Genomic DNA, 27,542 nt, shown 5'->3' with positions numbered 1-27,542 from the left:
TAATTGCCAAGATAAGGCTATTGACCATATCCTGCATTCTTGAGACCTGGTCCGTATCAGAATCCGAATGGAAATCTGCATCCGACCCAAAGGCTGCTTCCTAGGAGGGGGCATGGGGTGAGAAAGGCATCCCGGAGGATGCAGAGGTACCCGGAAAACTGGAGGAAGTGGAAAGAGTCCACTTTCTTGACTTTGTACCCGATCTGTCCCGGCAAAGGTCGTGGTCAGGTGGGTGCGAATCACCGTGAGAGGCGTTCGGATCACTGGTGGCGGTGGACAAGAGTGGAAGTCGTTCTAGGACCTGGACCAGGGACTGTGATACTTTTGTCAGGTCGGAGACCGACTGTGACATGGCAACAGCCCACTCCGGAGGGAGGGAGGCGTGTGCTCTCATTTCGAGTGTTAGGAGGCTCCTGTGGGGCATACATGGTAGAACGGCTGCAGGACTGGCAGAAAGGGAAATGTTAACCTGAAGACAACTTTCTTTGCAGAGGGTACAGGTGTAATGAATCACAGTAGTTTAGAGAGTCAAAAAGAAGCTCTCTAGGGTTAGGCATAAGTCAAGCCTTGGAAATACTGCTGTGGAGGTACAGAGACAGAGAGATAGCAAAGCCTACCCAATGTCTGCGACAACAGCAGAAAACAGTGGATGGCAGTGTCCCCATGTGCAGGTGTCCGCAGAGAGAGCAGGGTATGGTGGTATAACATACAAGAAAGCAAACTGCAGAGGCACAAAAGCGGATATAGCATTAGCTGTGCTGTATTACAGCAAGTTCGATGCACTGTGGTGGGCGTGCTGGTCTGCCGAATGGTAAAAAAAGGAAAGTAACTATCCGATTGGCTGACATGCTGGGGGCATGAACAGCCTGGAAGATCTGCCAGCTGGTGAAACAAAATCCCCCTCCAATTGGAAAACACGCCGGGGGCGTGAACAGGCAGGAAGGGGAGCTCTGTGATAGGGGCAGAAAGCACGCAGAACAAGTGCGTGCTGTGATGCAGGGGCGTGGCCAGGCAGAGGAAGAAAAAAAAAAAGACTCTCCATTGGATAAAAAAGGGCGCGAGATTCAAAAGCGCGACGTGAATTAGCCATAGGAAGCCGGGAAGAGGTGCCGCCAAAAAAGGGAGGGTGTGCCCACAAGCACTGAGACTGGCCAGGCAGAAATGACTGTGGATGTGCAGGCTTGTCCCATCTACTAAAACCGTCCTGTCTCTGAGATGAAGGGACAGTCATCCTTCCCGGGCCAGCCGCTGCAGAGGGAAAGGAGGGGGACGTACCGTACCTGTGAGGCGCGTCCTGGTTCCACTTCGGCGATGAGGGTCACTGGGATGAGGAATCCTCCTTCCTGCACCGTCTCCAGACGATGCAGAAGACGGCGTCAACCTCTTACAAGAAGGGGGAAGGCCACCACTGGTGACAAGTCTTCCTCCCAGCCCTCTCCTAAGAGAGGGGTGGGGAGGGGAAAGGTCAGGACTGGCCACCAGGAATCACCCTGAAGCACCCGTGAAGGCGACACAGGATTAGGTCCTGTCTTGCGGGTCCGAGAGTGCGCGATGTGGGCGACACCACACTGCTCTCTCGGCCACGGAGATACTGGAACACAGGGCGAGAAATTACACCCTGTTACCCTAAGAAAAGGAACCTCAAAAACAAAGGGAAAACATTAATAAAAACACAACAGGATACCTGAAAAGGAAACTGCGGATCTGGGATCACATCCAGGTCCGCCTCCAACTGACACTAAGCTTAAACTGAGGCGCTTTGTACCAGTCGGTGGGTGTATACTGCTGAGGAGGAGCTACTTTTTCCATTTTTGACTAGTGTCAGCCTGCTAGCGACTGCAGCATACACCCATGGTTACCTGTGTCCCCAATGAAGCAATAAAGAAAAACAAATGTCAACATAGATATCAAACTAGATAGATATCAAACTATGCAAAGCTGATTTCAAATACAATGTGGTCCCTCCTACCAATGTTGATAGATCAAGCTCAGGTAGGAGTTGTGCCTGGTTGGGAAGCAAGAGATAACACCATAAGGGAGAAAGGGAACATGCATCTTGTCAATGGATGCTGAAAAAGCCTTTGACAGGATGCACTGGGAGTTCATATTCTAAGTCAGTGATGGGCAACCTTTTGAGCTTGGTGTGTCAAAATTCGCCAAAAAAACGAGCATAACTTGGGTGGTGTGTCACCTTGATAAAAAAACATAATTTTGCGACATGTATAGTTTAAATAACAAATATGTATAATTATAATTATTTAACTTACCTGCTTAGTGACTTCTTTGTTCGTCTGTCAGTTGTTTTCTTTTGTTGGTCTTGCTCTTGCTATTATTTAACTTGTGTGGGGTGCCGTGAACTAAGATAAGTGAGGGGGAGGGGGAATTCTTGCGATGGCGAACCTGTGGCATTCCAGCTGTTGCAAAACTACAATTCCCATCATGTCTTCACAGCCAAAGCTTTTGCTTGGAATGGCCAGGCATGATGGGAATTGTAGTTTTGCAACAGCTGGACTGCCACAGGTTCGCCATCACTAAATTTAGTGACTTTTTTGTTGCTGAATTTCACTAGCTAAATGTTCAATTGAAGGTTGGTATTTTGTACACTTCAAGCCCAAGCAAGCGCTACTAAGTTCATCTGTCAATCTGTTTCTTTTGTTGGTTTTGATATTATTTAATGCTGAGAATAAGGTCTCACAAAAGTAGGTAGAGGGAAAAATAGTGAGTAAGGCTACGTTCACATTTGCGTTGTGCGCCGCAGCGTCGGCGCCGCAGCGCACAACGCAAACAAAAACGCGGCAAAACGCACACTAAAACGCTGCGTTTTGCGCCGCATGCGTCCTTTTTGGCCGAAAGTTGGACGCAAAAAAAATGCAACTTGAAGCGTTTCTTGCGTCCAACGCTTGCGGCCATGCGGCGCAAAACGCAGCACAACGCATGTCCATGCGCCCCCATGTTAAATATAGGGGCGCATGACGCATGCGGCGACGCTGCGGCGCCCGACGCTGCGGCGCTGACCGCAAATGTGAACGTAGCCTTAAGCCATTGCTATATTTTTCAGGGTGCTAAAAGTGTCTGGTAACCTATTCCAGGCACTCCAAATTTCCTGTTCATAGTGGCACTCCTCTTGATTCTCCAAGCAGCACCTTTCTAGATTCTCAAGCTTTGACCTCAAGTCAACAAACACCTGAGCCCAGATGCTGTCCTGAAATTCTGCAAGTTGCATCTCCAAATCATCAATTTGTATCCACTGGAAACCATTTAATTCCAAACTACTGTAGACTACTACATCAGGATACTTAATTATTTTCATGGTCTGTTCTAGGCTTCTAAATTGATGAAATCTATCACTGAACTGGTCAAGTAACGAGTCTAAAACATGCTGGTACTGTATATGCAAGGGTTCCATTTCATTTTGTACAGCTGCACTGGCCTTCTCAAAATACTTTGTTACTCGAGGAAAATACTTATAAGTTTTAGTTTCTACATCTCGCTTGAAAATTTTAAGTTTACTTTCAAAAGCTTTTATGTATCCAAACATAACGTCAATACTTTTGCCAAAACCTTGTAGCTTTAAGTTCAGTTCATTAATATGAACAGAGAGATCTGTAAAAAACATCAGGTTGTTGACCCACGTAGAATCATAGAGCTGAGGAAAGTTTCCCAGATCCTTATCCTCAAGAAATACCTTAATTTCTTCAAAACACTCCACAAAGCGCTCAAGAACTTTGCCTCGGCTCAGCCATCTTACATTATTGTACATCAGCAGTCCACTGTAGGTGGAATCAACCTACAGTAAAAGTGCAGAAAATTCTCGCTTGCGAAGGGGGCGAGCAGCTATTAAATTAACTATTTTTGTAACAACTGACATTAAGTCGTTTAAGTCAGTGAATCCTGCTTTGGCACATAAAGCCTCCTGATGGATAATACAATGAAAAGGCACAATCGGATGTCCAATACCTTCCGTAAACAATTTAACAAATCCGACTTTTTTCCCCACCATGTTTGGTGCCCCATCTGTCGTCACTGACACAACTTTAGAAATATCAATGCTTAGGTCACAGAATGTTTGCATAACAACCTTACATATTTCACTTCCTGATGTACTTGTTGGCACTGATACTAACTTTATCAACTCTTCTCTCATTGTGAGACCATCAGAATATCGACCAATAATGGCCAACTGAGCATGTGATGTGACATCAGTAGTTTCGTCAAGAGAGATCGAAAAATATTTACAATTACTTATGTCTCTCTTTAATTGATGTTGTACGTTTGCGTTCAGTCTCATTATTCGGTCTTTTATGATATTTCTACTCAGTGGTAACTCAGATATTCTCTTAATAATTGCATCTTTATTCTGCATATCATGAAATAGAACTGGTGCACATCTTAACAGAGTATCTTTAATACATTCTCCCTCACTGAGTGCTTTTCCATGCTGAGCTATGGAGTGAGCAATGCTCAGACTTGCAGATGTTAAATTTGTAGAGCTTTTTACAAATTTAAGGATGGAATTAGATTGGCTCTTATGAAGGTGGAGCTGCCTGGAAATGTATTCCTTCCTTTCATCCTCACTTTTTTTCAAGAGCTGGGAATGATTAGTTTCAAAATGTCTATTTACATTCCACGTTCTGCTTACTACCGTTTCACTACATAGAACGCAAAATGATCTGCCATTTTTTTCTATAATGCCATACATCTCAGTCCATGTCTCTTGAAAGGGTCGGCTACTGCTACTACCACTCCCTTTACTCAACTTTGGTTTCTTATTTTGTGGCTTCTCCATGAGAGAATATTTATAGTTAGCCCTGCAATTAGCAGAAATAGGGGTTAATAAGGATGCACCACAAACAGTAATGGTGGTGAAATGGAGTCTGTACTGCAAGATGGCGTTCCTAATGGCGGGAAACGGCACCCATAGCACAGGCCTCTTCCAGCCTCCCCCTCACTTATCTTAGTAATTGGCCAATGACACCCCACAGTTCACAGAATGATGATGGTTGCTGCCTGCAGACAGCAATCACAGGCCTCCGGACAGCTATCTCCTCAGGCCTCAGAAGTGCAGCCTGGGACTTCTGGTCGGCGCAGCAGGGAGCAGCGCAATGTCGCCCAAACAACACAGATCCGACGCAGAGGCCTGGGACTTCCGGGAGCTGCGCCTGGCCTACCGGAAGTCCCAGGCCTAGACGCTCTGCACCGGAGCTCTGTTGTTTGGACCCACAGACCTCCTGCATGGCATCCGATCCGATAAAAAAATCGGATCGGATGCCATTAGTGTTGAGCATTCCGATACCGCAAGTATCGGGTATCGGCCGATACTTGCGGGTATCGGAATTCCGATACCGAGATCCGATACTTTTGTGGTATCGGGTATCGGTATCAAAACAACATTAATGTGTAAAAGAAAGAATTAAAATAAAAAATATTGCTATACTCACCTCTCCGACGCAGCCTGGACGTCACCGAGGGAACCGGCAGCGTTCTTTGCTTAAAATGCGCGCGTTTACTTCCTTCTGTGACGTCACGGCTTGTGATTGGTCGCGTGCCGCCCATGTGGCCGCGACGCGACCAATCACAGCAAGCCGTGACGTAATTTCAGGTCCTCAATGCAGAATTAGGCATTCAGGACCTGAAATTACGTCACGGCTTGCTGTGATTGGTCGCGTCGCGGTCACATGGTTGGCACGCAACCAATCACAAGCCGTGACGTAATTTTAAAATGCGCGCGTCTCCTGCCTCCCGTGACGTCACGGCTTGTGATTGGTCGCGTCACCCATGTGACCGCGACGCGACCAATCACAAGCCGGAACGTAATTTTAAAATCCTGAATGCCTAGATTAGGCATTGAGGACCTGAAAATTACGTCACGGCTTGCTGTGATTGGTCGCGTCGCGGCCACATGGGCGGCACGCGACCAATCACAAGCCGTGACGTCACAGAAGGAAGTAAACGCGCGCATTTTAAGCAAAGAACGCTGCCGGTCCCATCGGTGACGTCCAGGCTGCGTCGGAGAGGTGAGTATAGCAATATTTTTTATTTTAATTCTTTCTTTTACACATTTAATATGGATCCCAGGGCCTGAAGGAGAGTTTCCTCTCCTTCAGACCCTGGGAAAGAAGCAATTTCTATGGGGCCGCGGCCGGCGTGTCACTGAAAATGACTACGCGTGTCAGCACTGACACGCGTGTCATAGGTTCGCCATCACTGTTCTAGAGGCCCCGTCTCACTAAGCGATTTACCAACGATCACGACCAGCGATACGACCTGGCCGTGATCGTTGGTAAGTCGCTGTGTGGTCGCTGGGGAGCTGTCACACAGACCGCTCTCCCCAGCGACCAACGATCAGGGGAACGACTTCGGCATCGTTGAAACTGTCTTCAACGATGCCGAAGTCCCCCTGCAGCACCCGGGTAACCAGGGTAAACATCGGGTTACTAAGCGCAGGGCCGCGCTTAGTAACCCGATGTTTACCCTGGTTACCAAAAAAAACAAACACTACATACTCGCCTTTCGGTGTCCAGGTCCCTTGCCGTCTGCTTCCTGCTCTGACTGAGCCGCCGTACAGCGAGAGCGCAGCACAGCAGTGACGTCACTGCTGTGCTCTCACTTCTCACTGTACGGCCGGGAGTCAGTGAGAGCAGGAAGCGGACGGCAAGGGACCTGGACACCGAAAGGCGAGTATGTACTGTTTGTTTTTTTTTACATTTACGCTGGTAACCAGGGTAAACATCGGGTTACTAAGCGCGGCCCTGCGCTTAGTAACCCGATGTTTACCCTGGTTACCAGTGAAGACATCGCTGGATCGGTGTCACACACACCGATTCAGCAATGTCAGCGGGGCCTCAACGACCAAAAAAAGGTCCAGGCCATTCCGACACGACCAGCGATCTCGCAGCAGGGGCCTGATCGCTGGTACGTGTCACACATAGCGAGATCGCTATGGAGGTCGCTGTTGCGTCACAAAACTTGTGACTCAGCAGCGATCTCGCTAGCGATCTCGCTATGTGAGACGGGGCCTTAAGTCCTTGGGAATCTTGTATGCAAGAGATCATATTACAAAGAATAGCAGCCCTTATACGTCCCCCTCAGCTCAAGTTAGGGTTAATGGGTCTCTTTCACACCCATTTCAAATCCATAATGGCATGAGGCCGGGATCTCCATTAGCATATTTACTATACATACAAACCATGGAGCATTTTGCTGTGGCTATCCGAAAAAAAATATTTCAATTAAGGGAATCACACTCCAAAAATCAAGAGATCATAACTTGGCCGGATTAACAGATGACCTCCTATACATAACATCCCCCACTAGTAGCCTACCTAACATCTGAATTGCATAAATTTTGTTCACACAATGCTTAACCCCTTAATGGCCGGACCTTTTTTTGGTTTTTCGCTCCCCTCCCTCCCAGAGGCATAACGGTTTTATTTTTCCGTCAATATGGCCATGTGAGGGCTTTTTTTTTTGCGGGACGAGTTGTACTTTTGAACGACACCATTGGTTTTACCATGTCGTGTACTAGAAAATGGGAAAAAAATTCCAAGTGCGGTGAAATTGCAAAAAAGTGCAATCCCACACTTGTTTTTTGTTTGGCTTTTTTGCTAGGTTCACTAAATGCTAAAAGTGATCTATTTTTATGATTCTCCAGGTCATTATGAGTTCATAGACACTAAACATGTCTGGGTTATTTTTTATCTAAGTAGTAAAAAAATTCCAATCTTTGCTAAAAAAAGTTAAATAAAAATAAAATAAAAAAAATTGCGCAATTTTCCGAGACCCGTAGTGTCTCCATTTTTCATGATCTCGGGTTGGTTGAGGGTTTATTTTTTGCGTGCCAAGCTGATGTTTTTAATTATACCATCTTGGTGCAGATATGATCTTTTGATCGCCCGTTCTTCCATTTTCATGCAATGTTGCGGCGACCAAAAAAAGTAATACTGGCGTTTTGAATTTTTTTCTCGCTACACCATTTAGCGATCAGGTTTTTTTCTTATTGATAGATCGGGCGATTCTGAATGCCGCGATACCAAATATGTGCAGGTTTGATTTTTTTTTTATTGTTTTATTATGAACTAGCTGTACTACCCGGCTTCGCCCGGGTTAATGACTGCTGTTAGCAAAATAGAATGTGTTAACAAAAATTTATTCTGCACACAAAAACCACAAAACAAATAGATAGAAATGTAATTATTAAAAGGCAAAAACTAAGCAAATAGAAGCATTTCACAACATATATTAGCTTTGTTATACTGAGAATGTCTTTGTTGCCTATATTAACCAATCAGAGCTCAGGTTAATTAACTGTAGCAAAATAGAAGCTGAGCTGTGATTGGTTGCTATTGGCAGCCTGATAAATCCCCAGCCAACAGGAAGCCCTCCCCCCTGGCAGTATATATTAGCTCACACATACACATAATAGACAGGTCATGTGACTGACAGCTGCCGTATTTCCTATATGGTACATTTGTTGCTCTTGTAGTTTGCTTATTAATCAGATTTTTATTTTTGAAGGACAATACCAGACTTGTGTGTGTTTTAGGGCGAGTTTTATGTGTCAAGTTGTGTGTGTTGAGTTGCGTGTGGCGACATGCATGTAGCGACTTTTGTGAGATGAGTTTTGTGTGGCGACATGCGTGTAGCAACATTTTGTGTGTTGAGTTGCATGTGACAGGTTAGTGTAGCAAGTTGTGTGCAGCAAGATTTGTGCATGGCGAGTTTTGCGCGTGGCGAGTTTTATGTGTGGTGCATTTTGAGTATGTGCAAGTTTTGTGTGAGGCAACTTTTGCATGTGGTGCAACTTTTGTACATGTGGCAATTTTTCTGTGTGTGCAAGTTTTGCATGAGGTGAGTTTTCCATGAGGTGAGTTTTGCACGTGTGGCGAGTTTTGCGTGAGCCTAGTTTTGCATATGGCGAGTTTTGCATGTAGCGAGTTTTGAGTGGTGACTTTTGTGTTTCGACTTTTATGTGGCGAGGTTGGTGTGTGTGTGTGGTGAAATGTGTGCTGAGGGTGGTATATGTGTTCAAGCACGTGGTAGTGTGTGGCGCATTTTGTGTTTGTGTTCATATCCCCGTGTGTGGTGAGTATCCCATGTCGGGGCCCCACCTTAGCAACTGTACGGTATATACTCTTTGTCGCCATCGCTCTCATTCTTTAAGTCCTCATTGTTCACATCTGGCAGCTGTCAATTTTCCTCCAACACTTTTCCCTTCACTTTTTCCCCATTATGTAGATAGGAGCAAAATTGTTTGGTGAATTGGAACGCGCGGGGTTAAAATTTCACCTCACAACATAGCCTATGACGCTCTCGGGGTCCAGACGTGTGACTGTGCAAAATTTTGTGGCTGTAGCTGCGACGGTACAGATGCCAATCCCGGACATACACACATACATACATACACACATTCAGCTTTATATATTAGATATACCTGTATGTAATCTCCTGTATATAGTATATACCTGTGTGTCATCTCACCTATATATAGTATATATCTGTGTGTCATCTCCTGTATATAGTATATACCTGTATGTCATCTCCTCCTATACATAGCATATACCTGTGTCATCTCCTCCTGTATATACTATATACCTGTAGGTAATCTGCTCCTGTATATAGTATATACCTGTGTGTCATCTCCTCCTGTATATAGTATATACCTGTATGTCATCTCCTCCTGTATGTAGTATGTACCTGTATGTCATCTCCTCCTCTATATAGTATATACCTGTGTGTCATCTCTCCTGTATATAGTATATATCTGTGTGTCATCTCCTCCTGTATATAGTATATACCTGTGTGTCATCTCCCCTGTAAATAGTATATACCTGTGTGTCATCTCCTGTATATAGTATATAGCTGTATGCCATCTCCTCCTGTATTAGCCCTCGTTCACACGTTATTTGGTCAGTATTTTTACCTCAGTATTTGTAAGCTAAAATGGCAGCCTGATAAATCCCCAGCCAACAGTAAGCCCACCCCCTGGCAGTATATATTAGCTCACACATACACATAATAGACTGGTCATGTGACTGACAGCTGCCGGATTCCTATATGGTACATTTGTTGCTCTTGTAGTTTGTCTGCTTATTAATCAGATTTTTATTTTTGAAGGATACCAGACTTGTGTGTGTTTTAGGGCGAGTTTCGTGTGTCAAGTTGTGTGTGTTGAGTTGCGTGTGGCGACATGCATGTAGGGACTTTTGTGAGATGAGTTTTGTGTGGCGACATGCGTGTAGCAACTTTTTGTGTGTCGAGTTGCATGTGACAGGTTAGTGTAGCAAGTTGTGTGCAGCAAGTTTTGCGCATGGCGAGTTTTGCGCGTGGCGAGTTTTATGTGTGGTGCCTTTTGAGTATGTGCAAGTTTTGTGTGAGGCAACTTTTGCATGTGTTGCAACTTTTGTGCATGTGGCAATTTTTCTGCGTGTGGCAATTTTTCTGCGTGTGCAAGTTTTGCGTGTGGCGAGTTTTGCACGTGTGGCGAGTTTTGCATGTGGAGAGTTTTGCGCGTGGCGAGTTTTGAGCGGCGACTTTTGTGTTTCTACTTTTATGTGGCGAGGTTGGTGTATGTGTGGTGAAATGTGCACTGAGGGTGGTATATGTGTTCGAGCACGTGGTAGTGTGTGGCGCATTTTGTGTGTGTGTTCATATCCCCGTGGTGGTGTGATTATCCCATGTTGGGGCCCCACCTTAGCAACTGTACAGTATATACTCTTTGGTGCCATCGCTGTCATTCTTTAAGTCCCCCTTGTTCACATCTGGCAGCTGTTAATTTGCCTCCAACACTTTTCCTTTCATTTTTTCCCCATTATGTAGATAGGGGCAAAATTGTTTGGTGACTTGGAAAGCGCGGGGTTAAAATTTCACCTCACAATATAGCTTTGACGCTCTCAGGGTCCAGACGTGTGACTGTGCAAAATTTTGTGCCTGTAGCTGCGACGCCTCCAACACTTTTCCTTTCACTTTTTCCCCATTATGTAGATAGGGGCAAAATTGTTTGGTGAATTGGAAAGCGCGGGGTTAAAATTTCACCTCACAACATAGCCTATGACGCTCTCGGGGTCCAGACGTGTGACTGTGCAAAATTTTGTGGCTGTAGCTGCTACGGTTCAGATGCCAATCCCGGACATACATACATACATACATACATACACACACACACACATTCAGCTTTATATATTAGATGGGGCAAAAGGGGGGGTGATTTGAACTTTTATATTTTTTTCATATTTTTAAAAACATTTTACTTTAACTTTTGGCATGCTTCAATAGCCTCCATGGGAGGCTAGAAGCTGTCACAACTTGATCGGCTCTGCTACATAGAGGCGATGCTCAGATCGTCCCTATGTAGCTGAATTACAGCATTGCAATGAGCGCCGACCACAGGGTGGCGCTCACAGCAATCTGGCATCAACAACCATAGAGGTCTCCAGGAGACCTCTGGTTGTCATGCTGAAGCACAGCTGAACCCCTGTTGAGGGCAGAGCAAAGTACTGCAGTGTGCAGGCACTGGGACTCTCTGACCTTTCCCAGCGCCTGCGCACTGCAGAACTTTGCTCTGCTGGAGCCACAACAGGAAGCAAAGAAGAGGACGTCATCAGATGAAGATAGGAGGTGCCGGACCCGGACCTGTGACGCCCATCGGACCGGACCGCACCAGGACCGCCCCTGGGCGAGTATAATGTACGGTAAAGGCCCCGTCTCACATAGCGAGATCGCTAGCGAGATCGCTGCTGAGTCACAAGTTTTGTGACGCAACAGCGACCTCAGTAGCGATCTCGCTATGTGTGACACGTACCAGCGACCAGGCCCCTGCTGCGAGATCGCTGGTCGTGTCGGAATGGCCTGGACCTTTTTTTGGTTGTTGAGGTCCCGCTGACATCGCTGAATCGGTGTGTGTGACACGGATTCAGCGATGTCTTCACTGGTAACCAGGGTAAACATCGGGTTACTAAGCGCAGGGCCTCGCTTAGTAACCCGATGTTTACCCTGGTTACCAGCGTAAAAGTAAAAAAAAACAAACAGTACATACTCACATTCCGCTGTCCCCCGGCGCTGTGCTTCTCTGCACTGTGTAAGTGCCAGCCGGAAAACACAGCACAGCGGTGACGTCACCGCTCTGCTTTCCGGCCGCTGTGCTTACACAGTGCAGAGAAGCAGAACGCCGGGGGACAGACAGCGGAAGGTGAGCATGTACTGTTTGTTTTTTTTACTTTTACGCTGGTAACCAGGGTAAACATCGGGTTACTAAGCGCGGCCCTGCGCTTAGTAACCCGATGTTTACCCTGGTTACCCGGGGACCTCGGGATCGTTGGTCGCTGGAGAGCGGTCTGTGTGACAGCTCCCCAGCGACCACACAGCGACAAAACAGCGACGCTGCAGCGATCAGCATCGTTGTCTGTATCGCTGCAGCGTCGCTGTGTGTGACGGGGCCTTAACTTGTTTTTCTTATCTTTCAGATTACATCGGGGGCTTATCTACAGCATTACAGAATGCTGTAGATAAGCTCGATGGTGGCGGCCGCAGTTTATATATGAAATATGAGGTGACAGATTCTCTTTAATATCTTCCTTTGCTTTCTTTACTCTATCTACTACTTCTTCCCTTATGTTTTCCTCACTCCAGACTGTAATTTTTCTCTATGATTACGGTAAGTTAATTACAGAAGTATTAGAGGGATGTATTTGAAATTTGGTTAAAGTATATATGTAGGAGTACGGTCAAAGGGATCATCAGCGCTCAACCTCAGATATTGGCCTATAGCTATTCATGTTAAGGTCCTTCTGTTACCTTGTCTATTGTTATAATCTATGTAGAAAAAACAAGCCTTTGATTTACACAAAAAATAAAAATAAATGAATACCATAGTGATAGCAATCACCTAATCCGCTTATCAGTACATACCTGCATGATGAGAAAATGAGGATTATTGACGTTCAGACCAACAGAACAGAAAAGATCTTGCACACGAGTGTTATTTGCATTGACTCCATTAATTAAATACTTATTTCTCCCACCAATGACAACCTAAGTGGGGGAAAGAAAAATAAAATAATGGATATTAGAGTAGTTTAACCAATTCCTAACCGGGCCATTTACTCCCTTTTCTATCCAGAGACATTTACAAGTGTTATCGTACATGCACTTTTAATCACTAATTTTTTCTCCTTCAGATATTCTAATGATTTTTGCCTCTTTCATGACACACGGGGTTTAATTTTTATGTCAAAGTTATTTTGCGTTGTTTATATTGGGGGAGGGGGAAATGTAATGAAAAATGTTTTTCAAGTTTTGCTTTTAAAAGCACAAAGAACTGCTAAACATTTTACAATTTCAGATATATTGGACATGTTCTTTCAAACGCGGAAACAGTGATTTGGAATGAAGTGGCTTTTTTTTCTGATATATATTTTTTTCTGCTGTTTTTATTTATTCATTTTATACACGGTGGCCTCCCCAAGAAGATCTTAAAAGACCTTTTTGGAGAGTTGGGGGCATTTATTTTATTCACTTATATAGCACCTTTAATTCCACAGCGCTTTTCAGACATCATCCTCACTGTCTCAACTGGGGCTCACAATGTAAGTTCCCTATCAGTATGTCTTTGGACTGTGGGAGGAAACCGGAGAACACACAAACACGGGGAGAACATACAAACTCCTTGCAGATGTTGTCCTGAGTGGGATTTGAACTCAGGCAATGCAGTGCTAACCACTGATCCACAGTCCTGCCCATGACATACCAATACAATTTTTTGCCAAAATCCCTTGTAATTGGGGCGGTTATATTAGCTCCAGCTACACAGAAATTTCAGCCTCCTGGCTACATAGCAGAGCTGTTTCCTAGGACCTTGCAGCTCCTGTTCCCTCCTTGCACCCACTGATCACATTTACTAGGTCCAGAGGAGTAAGAAGGGTAAGTGCTTAGTAATTGGTACACATTGTGCTGGTTCAGCATTTTGTAAAGACATGGAGAAGGTAAATATGGTGATAAATAGTGATAAGCGATTGTGCTTGAATAACATGTTACCCAAGTATGTTGGGCGTGCTGGTATATTATGTTCGAGTCCCTGCGGCTGCATGATTTGCAGCTGTTAGATACCCTGAGCACATGTGGGGATTGCCTGTTTGTTAAGCAGTCCCCCATGTGTTGAAGATATCTAAGGCTAGTTTCACATTTGCGTTTAAAAACGCAGCGTTTAAAACGCAAACGCAGGTGGTGAAAAAAAAGCATGTAAACGCGTGCAAACGCTGCGTTTTTTAGACGCATGCGTTTTCTCATGCGGTAAAAAAAATGCGGCGTTTTGACGCGTTTACATGCGTTTTTTCCTGCGTTTGTGTTTTTGAAACGCATGCTGAGAAGTGTGTGACAGCTGCCAATCATCAAAATCATCTAGAAAACCCACTATAAATAGAAATAGCTAGGGTTGGGGTTAGGGTTAGGGTCCCTAGGGTTAGGGTTAGGATCCCTAGGGTTAGGGTTAGGATCCCTAGGGTTAGGGTTAGGATCCCTAGGGTTAGGGTTAGGATCCCTAGGGTTAGGGGTAGGGTTTGGATCCCTTTATCACCTTGATGGTGGGGGGGTGGCTTATCAGTGTGTATTCTTGTTTTTTTCTATTGAAACGCATGAGTTTAAAACGCAACCAAACGCATGTGCTTAAAAACGCATGCGTTTACATAGACAGCAATACGTTTTTTGCGGCAAAAAAACGCCTCTAGAAATTACTACATGTTGCATTTCTGCAACAAAACGCAAGCATAGAAAAGATGCATGCGTCATCAAATGCGGCAAAACGCATACAAAAAAAGCATACGTTTTTAATGTTTAATATAGGAAAAAAACGCATGCGTTTTTTTGCGCTAAAACGCAGCGGCAAAAAACGCAAATGTGAAACCAGCCTAACAGCCGCAAATCATGCAGCCGCAGGGACTCGAACATAATATACCAGCACGCCCAAGATACGCGGATATTACCAGAGAGTGCTCGGATAACATCTTATCCAAGCATGTTTGCTCACCACTAGTGATAAACTATTATTATTATTATTATTTATTATTATTATTATTATTTATTGTTATAGCGCCATTTATTCCATGGCGCTTTACAAGTGAGGAGGGGTATACATAATAAAAACAAGTACAATAATCTTGAACAATACAAGTCATAACTGGTACAGGAGGAGTGAGGACCCTGCCCGCGAGGGCTCACAATCTACAAGGGATGGGTGAGAATACAGTAGGTGAGGATAGAGCTGATCGTGCAGCGGTTGGTTGATCGGTGGTTACTGCAGGTTGTAGGCTTGTCGGAAGAGGTGGGTCTTCAGACTCTTTTTGAAGGTTTCGATGGTGGGCGAGAGTCTGATGTGTTGTGGTAGAGGGTTCCAGAGTAGGGGTGATACGCGAGAGAAATCTTGTATACGATTGTGGGAAGAGGAGATAAGAGGGGAGTAGAGAAGGAGATCTTGTGAGGATCGGAGGTTGCGTGTAGGAAAGTACCGGGAGATGAGGTCACAGATGTAAGGAGGAGACAGGTTGTGGATGGCTTTGTACGTCATGGTTAGGGTTTTGTACTGGAGTCTCTGGGCAATGGGGAGCCAGTGAAGGGATTGACAGAGGGGAGAGGCCGGAGAATAGCGGGGGGACAGGTGGATTAGTCGGGCAGCAGAGTTTAGAATAGATTGGAGGGGTGCGAGAGTGTTTGAGGGGAGGCCACAGAGCAGGAGGTTGCAGTAGTCAAGACGAGAGATGTCCATCTTCTCTCTGGGAAGTCTGGCTGTGCGTGACCACAGGCTCATCGCCCCCACAGCTTCCCGATCTTGGAAATCTGATTAGGCTCCACTGATGTTTTAGAACGTCAGTACAGGGGGAAAAAAAGAGGACTGGCTGACCTTCATAGCCCATTACCAGACCAGAAGCAGTTGAAGACAAAAAAAAAAAAATCTTGTGGGCAGATGCAGTGCAAAACCTTACTCACCTGTCTTGTCACAGTGATTTCATCATGTGACTCAAATCCTAGCGGGCTCTGCTTTTTGTCAAGATTCTCAAACGTTATAGATACTGTAGCTTTCGTTATTCCAGCTTGACCATTTTTATACACAAGATCCTGCAAGTTGGAGGCTCTTACCTACAAAAATATAATACCAATTAGAAAAAATAAATTAAACATTTTTTCAACTTAAAGGGTGTCCAACAACCTCAACTTGTGTTCACCAATTTTGCAGAGATTCTCTCCAGTAAAAATAGTGTGGGGGAGATCTTTCTCCAGAAATCAGCAGCTGATGAAAAGAGGGATTTTTGGTACTCACAGTAAAATTTATTTCTTGGAGCCTTCATTGGGGGAGTGTGTGCTGCTGTCCGCTAGGAGGCTGACACTATCCAAAAAAACGAAAATAGCTCTTCCTCAGCAGTATACACCCACCAACAGGGACAACGTATCTCAGTTTAGTGCAAAAGCAGTAGGAGAAGCAACAAAACTCAACAAATGTACCAGCCCAACAACAAAAGGCACGTAAGCCCAAAAAGCTGTGTCCCGCAATGAAGGCTCCAAGAAAGAGATTTTACGGTGAGTACCAAAAATCCCTCTTTCTTTATCGCTTCATTGGGGCACACAGATAACCATGGGACGTCCAAAAGCAGTCCCAAGGGTGAGAACAGAAAGAATGCAAAGAAAAGAACGGACTTAGGTCGGCCGGTGCAACCACCGCCTGCAGTACCTTCCTACCAAAGCCTGCATCAGACGAAGCACGGGTATGGACCCTGTAAAACTTTGCAAAAGTGTAAAAGGACGACCAGATCGTGGCTGTGCAAATCTGTAAGGCCGAAGCTTGGTGACGAACAGCCCAGGAAGCACCTACTGCTCGGGTGGAGTGGGCCCTCACTCCAGGAGGAGGCTGTTTGTCCTGAACGCGGTAAGCCTCCAATATCGCCGAAAGAATCCAACGGGTGATAGTGGACTTAGAAGCTGGGAGTCCCTTTCGACGACCTTCAGAGATGACAAATAGGGAATCGAATTGACGAAAGGAAGCAGTCCTTGAAAGATAGAATAGCTCTCACCAAGTCCAGCTTGAGGAGAGACTTCTCCAGAGGATGAACCGGGGAGGGCATAGAGAAGGGAGGACAATGTCCTAGTTGATGTGAAAGAAGAGACCACCTTGGGAAAAAAGGAAGGGACGGGTCTGAGAACTACCTTGTCCTGATGTAAAACCAAGAACGGATAATGACAAGATAAGGCTGCTAACTCGGAAACCTTCCTGATAGAAGTAATGGCGATTAGGAAGGCCACCTTCAATGACAGGAAGGAAAACAAAATATCTTGAATGGGCTCAAAAGGCACGCGTTGGAGGGCGCCAAGGACAAAATTAAGATCCCATGGTTCTATCTGGGGATGGTAAGGTGGTGCCAGGTGGGCGATACCCTGAAGAAAGGTTTTCAATTGAGAAAGGGAAGCCAGATTCCCCTGGAAGAGGATAGACAGAGTGGAAACCTGTCCTTTAAGGGTACTGAGCGATAGACCCGAGTCGAGACTCGCTTGAAGAAAACCAAAGATGTAAGGAAGGGAAAAGGACATTGGGAACAAGTTGTTCTCCTCGCACCACCGGAAGAAGGCCTTCCAATATCTGGTTTTCTCGCCCTAATCAAGGTCTGAATGACCTGGTGAGAATAACCAGCCTCCTTCAGGACTGCGGCCTCAACCGCCATGCCGTTAAACTCAGAGACTGAAAATTCTGGTAGAAGAGGGGGGCCCTGTGACAAAAGATCCGGACGGTCTGGAAGCCTCCAGGGGGCATCCGAAAGCATGTTTACCAGCTCCGCATACCAAGGACTTCTTGGCCAGTCTGGAGCTATCAAGATTACAGGAATCCCTTCTGCCTTTATCTTTATCACGACCCACGGAATCAAGAGGAGCGGAAAAAGATAAGGCAACTTAAACTGGGACCACGCGATCACTAGAGCATCGCTGTCGATGGCCAATGGATCCCGGGACCTAGCTACAAATAGACGAACCTTGTGGTTCATCCGAGACGCCATGAGTTCGAAGTCCGGAGTGCCCCACCTCTGACATATTTGGTTGAAGACGGCGGGATTGAGGGGCCATTTGCCTGATGCAAGGCCCTGACGACTCAGAAAATCGGCTGCCCAATTTTCCACCCCCAGAATGTTAACGGCTGATATGGCAGGGACGCGACGTTCCGCCCATCACAGAATCTTTGTCACCTCTGTCAAAACCTGTTTGCTGCGAGTCCTGCTTTGGTAATTTATGTAAGCCACGGCCGTGGCGTTGTCCGAATGAATGCGTACCGGCTTGCCTGAGAGGAGGGACTGCCAGCAGAGTAGGGCAAGAAAGATTGCCCTGATCTCTAGAAGACTGATGGGGAGAAGGGCTTCCTGGGTGCTCCAGAGACCCTTTCCTGTCTGATGAAGGAAGACTGCTCCCCAATCGAGGAAACTGGCGTTGGTGGTGATGACCTGCCACCGGATAGGAAGAAAGGACCTCCTGCGAAGGATTGAGGCGGATTGCGTCCACTAAGTCAGAGATTGCCTCACCTTGAGAGGCAGAAGTACCAGTCGGTCTAGGGAGATTGTTTTCTTGTCCCAAGCAGACAAGAGGGCCAGCTGAAGAGGACGGGTGTGGAACAGAGTTCGCATCTCGGCTTCAGGAAAATGGCCGCCGCGATCTCCATCTGCGCACGCGCGGCATCCCGCGGCCATTTTCCTGAAGCCCCGGGCAGCAGAGCGCTCCATCTGCGCACGCGCGGCCACAGGAAGATGGCCGCCCCCACCGATCACCAGGGGAATAGCGCAGATCGCGCTCTTTTCCCTCCCCTGTGCAGTGGATTCGGGACTTGGGCATGCGCAAACCACTACGCCACCAACGGAAAAATAAGCAAGATCTGGGGGAAGAAACAGCGATGTCACCACGCCCATCTGACCAGACCAGCCTGATTGACAGGCGAAAACGGCTACTTTGGTAACATATTTCGGCAGCATAGGTGGGGAATCGGGGTCCACAAAATACACTATTGTAATGCACAGCTCAGGCCCTATTTAACAGTATTTTTATCTCATACGGAAAAAACGGGGTGACAGGTTCCCTTTAAACTGAGGTGCTTTGTGCCTGTCGGTGAGCGTATTCTGCTGAGGAGGAGCCATTTTTCTTTTTCTGCATAGTGTCAGCCCCCTAGCGACAGCAGCATACACCCATGGCTACTTGTGTCCCCCAATGAAGCGATAAAGAAATACAAGTGATTCTCACTAAATTAGAATATCATCAAAAAGTTAATTTAATTTCAGTTCTTCAATACAAAAAAGTGAAACTCATTATATAGAGTCATTACAAACAGATTGATCTATTTCAAGTGTTTATGTCTTGTAATGTTGATGATTATGGCTTACAGCCAATGAAAACCCAAAAGTCATTATCTCAGTAAATTAGAATACTTTATAACACCAGCTTGAAAAATGATTTTAAAATCCGAAATATTGACCTACTGAAATGTATGTTCAGTAAATGCACTCAATACTTGATCACGGCTCCTTTTGCATCAATCACTGCATCAATGCGGCATGGAGGCGATTAGCCTGTGACACTGCTGAGGTGTTATGGAAGCCCAGGTTGCTTTGATAGCAGCCTTCAGCTCACCTGCATTGTTGGATCTGGGGTCTCATCTTCCTCTTGACAATACCTCTTGACAAAGTCAGGCGAGTTTGCCGGTCAATCAAGCACAGTGATACTGTTGTTTGTAAACCAGGTATTGGTACTTTTGGCAGTGTGGAGAGGTGCCAAGTCCTGCTGGAGAATGAAATTACCATCTCCAAAAAGCTTGTCAGTAGAGGGAAGCATGAAGTGAATGAATTTACTGGTAGACGGCTGCGCTGATTTTGGTCTTGATAAAACACAGTGGACCTACACCAGCAGATGACATGGCTCCCCAAACCCTCACTGATTGTGGAAACTTCACACTAGACCTCAAGCAGCTTGGATTGTGTGCCTCTCCACTCTTCCTCTAGAGGAAGTGTACAAAGTACTGGTACATGACTTATTCCTTCCAAATACCATACTGAGGACTAGGGGGCACTCATTAGGAGTGGAAGAAAGGTGATTCCGGCAGCTAAACAGGAAAAGGTTATTTACAGTTAGAGCAGTCAAACTGTGGAATGCCCTGCCACAGGAGGTAGTAATGGCAGACACTGTATCAGCTTTTAAAAAAGGGCTGGATGACTTCCTTGATACATATAACATTGCAGGTTATAGCTAAATTAGTGACGAAATGCACAATTGGTGGAGAAAGGTTGAACTTGATTCACCTAGGTCTTTTTTCAACCTACTTAACTATGTAACTCTGGGACCTTGATTTCCAAATGAAATGCAAAATTTACTTTAGGGTGAAAGCAACACCTTGGGCCACTGAGCAACAGTCCAGTTCTTTTTCTCCTTGGCCCATGTAAGACACTTCTGAAGTTGACTATTGGTCATGAGTGGCTTGACACAAGGAATGCGACACTTGTAGCCCATGTCCTGGATATGTCTGTGTGTGGTGGCTCTTGAAACAATGACTCCAGCAGCAGTCCACTCCTTGTGAATCTTCCCCATATTTTTGAGTGGCCTTTTCTTAAAGGGAACCTGTCACACAGGGTCGGTCCCGCTGCGGTCCAGGTCCGATGGGCGTCGCGGTCCAGTCCGGGGCCTCCCATCTTAATCAGATGATGTCCTCTTCTTGTCTTCAATGTTGCGACTCCGATGCAGGCGTACTTTGTCTGCCCTGTTGAGGGCAGAGCAAAGTACTGCAGTGTGCAGACGCTGGGCCTCTATGACCTTTCCCGGCACCTGCGAACTGCAGTACTTTGCTCTGCCCTCAACAGGGCAGACAAAGTACGCCTGCGCCGGAGCGTGAAGACAAGAAGAGGACGTGATCGTAAGAAGATAGGAGGCCCCGGACCGGACCGCGACGCCCATCGTCCTGGGAATGCCCCTGGGTGAGTATAATTAACCTCTTTTTCTCATCTTTTAGGATACATCGGGTGGCTTATCTACAGCATTACAGAGTGCTGTAGATAAGCCCCTGATGCTGGTGGGCTTAGCTCACCTTCGATTTTGGGGGTGACAGGTTCCCTTTAACAATCCTTTCTAGGCTGTGGTTATCCCAATTGCTTGTGCTCCTTTTTCTACCACATTTTTTCCTTCCACTCAACTTTCCAATATAATATGCTTGGATACAGCACTCTGTGAACAGCCAGCTTCTTTAGCAATGACCTTTTGTTGCTTACCCTCCTTGAGGAGTGTGTCAATGACTGCCTTCTGGACATTGTCAAGTCAGCAGTCTTCCCCATGATTGTGGAGACTACTGAAACGGAATAAGGGACCTTTCCAAACCCTTAGGAAGCTTTTGCAGGAGTTTTTTGTTAATTATTCTAATTTACTGAGATAATGACTTTGGGTTTCTATTGGCTGTAAGCCATAGTCATCAACATTAACAGAAATAAACACTTGTAATCGATCACTGTTCGTAATGACTCTATAATATATGAGTTTCACTTCTATTGAAGAACTGAAATTAACTTTTTGATGATATTCTAATTTAATGAGAAGCACTTGTAATTTGAGACACCAAGAGGAAAGCTGCCATTAATACCACAGAGGAATATTACGACATCACATTTTCATGGGTAACGTATTAAGGATCCACATAGTATTTGGACCTCTACAAGCTCTAACCTGCCGTATGCATAAAGCACAAAGAGGGGGAGGGGGGGAGTGTGTCCCTACACAACATCCACCAGTCCGTATGTTACCTGGGTAAGATTGGAGATGCCAAGAAGGAAGCAAATAGAGTCCAGAATATTGGACTTGCCGCTGCCATTAAGTCCAGTAATGGCATTGAAAAGTGGATCAAAGCAGTTGATCTCTGTCCTCTGAGCATAAGACTTGAAGCCTTCAACAATGATGGACTTGATGTGCATCTTTGAGCCTGCTCTACCTGGAAGAGAAGAAAAGGGTTATGTACATATCATGAGCATTGGTGCATGCAAAAACAGGAGATAAAGGGGTGGTCCAACATTTATAAAGATGAAAAATACTAATTTACTCCCATCTGGCAATTCCCCAGCGGCTCTGGTAAGACCTTGCCAGTCTTGCACTTGTCCTGCTGTGATATCAGGCTATGTTAGAGGGGCTGTCCGGTCCCAGAAGCCTAGTCTGCACACTGACAAGTCACCCTGTATTCCCACAGATAAGCAGGCACGTGACTACATGTATGTGATTTGTATATTTGCGGTCATGTGCTTTCCATATTCGCTCCTCTCTCAATTATATTCTATGGTGGGATTAGTCATCACGAGACTGCAAGTACGAACATCGCATACACATAATCACGTGACTGCATACCTGCAAGAAAAGTGCAGGGGATCACGACAGTGTGCGCAGTGCACAGGATCATGATCCTGCAGTCACATACAGCAGACCAGGGAAAATGCAGCTGGCGGGACACATCCGGCCCTCTGGCTGTTCCAATCCAACCTGTGGACCGAGATAGCCGAAGGTCTGAAACAGTGTATATAGGAAGTTGTGTGGGGCTTGGCTCATACTATATACAAGGGGCTACGTGAGGGCTCGTATTGTATATAGAAAGACTATGTGGGCGCTCATATGGTAAATAGAGGGGCTGTGTGCAGGCTCATACAGTATAAAGGGGGATGTCAGCATACTTACTGTATCGTGCTCAATATTAAAAGATAAAATCTAATATATAAAGGGGTGTGTGTGTGTGTGTGTGTGTGTGTGTGTGTGTGTGTGTGTGTGTGTGTGTGTGTGTGTGTGTGTGTGTGTGTGTGTGTGTGTGTGTGTGTGTGTGTGTGTGTGTCCGGGATTGGCATCTGCACCGTCGCAGCTACAGCCACAAAATTTTGCACAGTCACACGTCTGGACCCTGAGAGCGTCATAGGCTATGTTGTGAGGCAAAATTTTAACCCCGCGCGTTCCAATTCACCAAACAATTTTGCCCCTATCTACATAATGGGGAAAAAGTGAAAGGAAAAGTGTTGGAGGCAAATTGACAGCTGCCAGATGTGAACAAGGGGGACTTAAAGAGTGAGAGCGATGGCGCCAAAGAGTATATACCGTACAGTTGCTAAGGTGCGGTCCCGACATGGGATACTCACAACACACGGGGATATGAACACACACACAAAATGCGCCACACACTACCACGTGCTTGAACACATATACCACCCTCAGCGCACATTTCACCACACATACACCAACCTCGCCACATAAAAGTCGAAACACAAAAGTCGCCGCTCAAAACTCACCACGCGCAAAACTGGGCTCACGCACAACTCGCCACATGTGCAAAACTCACCTCATGGAAAACTCGCCACACGCAAAACTTGCACATGCGGAAAAATTGCCACATGCACAAAAGTTGCAACACATGCAAAAGTTGCCTCACACAAAACTTGCACATACTCAAAACGCACCACACATAAAACTCGCCACGCGCAAAACTCGCCATGCGCAAAACTTGCTGCACACAACTTGCTACACTAACCTCTCACATGCAACGCGACACACAAAAAGTTGCTACACGCATGTCGCCACACGCAACTCAACACACACAACTTGACACATGAAACTCGCCCTAAAACACACACAAGTCTGGTATTATCCTTCAAAAATAAAAATCTGATTAATAAGCAGACAAACTACAAGAGCAACAAATGTACTATATAAGAAATACGGCAGCTGTCAGTCACATGACCTGTCTATTATGTGTATGTGTGAGGTAATATATACTGCCAGGGGGGAGGGCTTCCTGTTGGCTGGGGATTTATCAGGCTGCCAATTTAGCTTACAAATACTGAGGTAAAAATACTGACCAAATAACGTGTGAACGAGGTCTAAAACAGGAGGAGATGACATACAGATATATACTATATACAGGAGGAGATGACTTACAGGTATATACTATATACAGGGGAGATGACACACAGGTATATACTATATACAGGGGAGATGACACACAGGTATATACTATATACAGGAGATGACATACAGGTATATACTATATACAGGAGGAGATGACACACACATATATACTATATACAGGGGAGATGACACAGGTATATACTATATACAGGAGGAGATGACACACATACTATATACAGGAGATGACACAGGTATATACTATATACAGGAGGAGATGACACAGGTATATACTATATACAGGGGAGATGACACGTATATACTATATACAGGAGCAGATGACACAGGTATATACTATATACAGGAGAGGACATACAAGTATATACTATATACAGGAGAGGACATACAGGTATATACAGAAGAGATGACATACAGGTATATACTATATACAGGAGATGACACATAGGTATATACAATATACAGGAGGAGATGACATACAGCAGGTATATACTATTTCTATTTACAGGGGAGATGACATACAGGTATATACTTTATACAGGAGGAGATGACACACAGGTATATAGTATATACAGAAGAGATGACATACAGGTATATACTATATACAGGAGGAGATGACACATAGGTATATACAATATACAGGAGGAGATGACATACAGCAGGTATATACTATTTACAGGGGATATGACATACAGGTATATACTTTATACAGGAGATGACATACAGGTGTATACTATATATAAGGGAGATGACAAACATGTATATACTGAGGGGAAAATGAAAAAAGGTGTGAGAGCAAAATGAGGAGTGAGGGAAAATAGTGGAGTGATCGGAAAATGACAGATGTGAGGTCGAAATGACAAGTGTTAGGGGGAAAATGAGAGGTGTAAGGGAGAAAATGAAAGATGTGAGGTGCTATAACCAACCACAGATATTTACTATGCCCAGGCTACGCCGGGCTCTTCAGCTAGTATTAATATAAAACTATAAATATATTAATATTGAGCAGAATTAATTTTTAGTCTTTTGGTTTGGCCCTCCACAACAGGCACTGTCTCATGTGGCCCCTCGGGAAAATAAATTGCCCACCCCTGAAATACAGTGACTGTAGACTTTATTTTGTGAGCGGAAAACCCCATTAGCGATCCTATCATGTAAAAAAACAAAACAAAAAAAAAAACAAACGCTATTATATGGGGTTATTCTGCATGTTAGTGTTCTGAACCTGCCCAGCACCCGCACTGAGAGCTCCACTGCAGGGAGGAAATTAACTTTAATCCTCCCTGCAGCCTCAGGCTTTCATTCATAGGGGAGTCACTGCTCAGTACATAGTGAGCAGCCGCTACAACTGCACCCTCAGCACTGACAGACAGCTCTACATGAGGCAGCCTCTGTAGCATCAGAAGAACAGTTATGCTGTGTGCATGACCAGTGTAGCCGATCAATGCCTGTGGCGGATATGCCTCGCACATGACCACTGTAGCCAATCATCTCCTGTGGCGGTTATGCCTCGCACATGACCACTGTAGCCAATCATCGCCTGTGGCGGTTATGCCTCGCACATGACCACTGTAGCCAATCATCGCCTGTGGCGGTTATGCCTCGCACATGACCACTGTAGCCAATCATCGCCTGTGGCGGTTATGCCTCGCACATGACCACTGTAGCCAATCACTGCCTGTGGCGGTTATGCCTCACACATGACCACTGTAGCCGATCACTGCCTGTGGCAGTTATGTCTCACACATGATCACTGTAGCCAATCACTGCCTGTGGCGGTTATGCCTCACACATGACCACTGTAGCCAATCACTGCCTGTGGCGGTTAGGCCTCACACATGACCACTGTAGCCAATCACTGCCTGTGGCGGTTAGGCCTCACACATGACCACTGTAGCCAATCACTGCCTGTGGCGGTTAGGCCTCACACATGACCACTGTAGCCAATCACTGCCTGTGGCGGTTAGGCCTCACACATGACCACTATAGCCAATCACTGCCTGTGGCAGTTATGCCTCACACATGACCACTGTAGGCAATCACTGCCTATGGCGGTTATGTCTCACACATGACCACTGTAGCCGATCACTGCCTGTGGCGGTTATGCCTCACACATGACCACTGTAGCCAATCACTGCCTGTGGCGGTTAGGCCTCACACATGACCACTGTAGCCAATCACTGCCTGTGGCAGTTATGCCTCACACATGACCACTGTAGCCAATCACTGCCTGTGGCGGTTATGCCTCACACATGACCACTGTAGCCGATCACTGCCTATGGCGGTTATGCCTCACACATGACCACTGTAGCCGATCATCGCCTGTGGCAGTTATGCCTCACACATGACCACTGTAGGCAATCACTCCCTGTGGCGGTTATGCCTCACACATGACCACTGTAGGCAATCACTCCCTGTGGCGGTTATGTCTCACACATGACCACTGTAGGCAATCACTCCCTGTGGCGGTTATGTCTCACATATGACCACTGTAGCTGATCATCGCCTGTGGTGGTTATGCCTCACACATGACCACTGTAGGCAATCACTCCCTGTGGCGGTTATGCCTCACACATGACCACTGTAGGCAATCACTCCCTGTGGCGGTTATGTCTCACACATGACCACTGTAGGCAATCACTGCCTGTGGTGGTTATGCCTCACACATGACCACTGTAGGCAATCACTCCCTGTGGCGGTTATGTCTCACATATGACCACTGTAGCTGATCATCGCCTGTGGTGGTTATCCCAATGTACATCAGATTTAGAAGGGTTTTTTTTAGCTAAATAACAGCATTAGTAGGTAAAAGTACATTCTGCTATCACATCTCTATTAGATAAGAGGGGCTGGTGCACTCCACAGTAATACCAGTACTTTGATACAATGACATAGAATGTATTTATTTCATACACATAAACAAGCTCCTAATGAGTCACGTGATCTGCCATTAGGGGTCGCGGTACATCGCCGTGGGAACACTGACGACTGACCCTTCACCTAATACCTATCTGGGTGGGAGTATAACAATGTAAGAAGCAGTCACCAGCATGAACCGCGCACAGCCGGCCGGAGGGTACAGGCACACTCACCGCGCACAGCCGGCCGGAGGGTACAGGCACACTCACCGCGCACAGCCGGCCGGAGGGTACAGGCACACTCACCGCGCACAGCCGGCCGGAGGGTACAGGCACACTCACCGCGCACAGCCGGCCGGAGGGTACAGGCACACTCACCACGCAAGCTCGGACCGCTACCTCACTTTTAGGCTGAGCGCGCTTTTCCCGTGAGGCACTTCAGTATAGACTTAGCACCAGGCTATAGTGTCCTACGTAGCGCCTGTTCTGATTTTTTGCACAGAGAAGCAGCATGTGCCTGGAAGAAGGATTATTTACAAACATTCCTGCCCGTAAACGTACAAAGTATTTACTTCACAGTCACTGTTCTATGTTATAAGTGTTGTTCCGATACATTTTAATAAACAGGCACCTAAAGGACAGCCAAACTGAGGACCCGCTGCTTGTTAGGCCCCAGATAGGGCGGGCTGTGAATTTGAACGTCTACTGTTTATTTGCTTCAGCGCTGAAACATCACGTGATACCCTGATT

At 45.9% G+C, this 27,542-nt stretch overlaps 1 protein-coding gene across 7 annotated transcripts in view; it reads right to left on the bottom strand.

The window, feature by feature from the left end:
• Positions 1-27,303, bottom strand: part of SMC2 (structural maintenance of chromosomes 2) — a 154,279-nt gene extending 126,976 nt beyond the window's left edge. For 3 of the 7 annotated variants that reach the window (XR_013213289.1, XM_077250912.1, XM_077250948.1), the window contains exons 1-4: positions 27,171-27,303; positions 21,789-21,973; positions 15,973-16,122; positions 12,904-13,026 (exon numbers count right to left, since the gene is read on the bottom strand). Coding sequence is in view for 6 of the 7 variants with exons in the window: in XM_077250912.1 (XP_077107027.1) it covers positions 12,904-13,026; positions 15,973-16,122; positions 21,789-21,956 (441 nt within the window). In the remaining variant the exon portion in view is untranslated. Of the gene's footprint in view, positions 1-12,903; positions 13,027-15,972; positions 16,123-21,788; positions 21,974-26,990; positions 27,058-27,098 lie in introns of those variants that run through there. The other 4 variants (XM_077250928.1, XM_077250937.1, XM_077250918.1 and 1 more) reach the window with 4 other exon arrangements.
• Between the last annotated feature and the right edge of the window lie 239 nt (positions 27,304-27,542).

Source organism: Ranitomeya variabilis, chromosome 1, assembly GCF_051348905.1.
Source record: "Ranitomeya variabilis isolate aRanVar5 chromosome 1, aRanVar5.hap1, whole genome shotgun sequence".
Classification (NCBI taxonomy): Eukaryota; Metazoa; Chordata; class Amphibia; order Anura; family Dendrobatidae; genus Ranitomeya; species Ranitomeya variabilis.
Note: the sequence above shows the minus strand (reverse complement) of the source record. Positions and strands in the feature narration are given on the sequence as shown.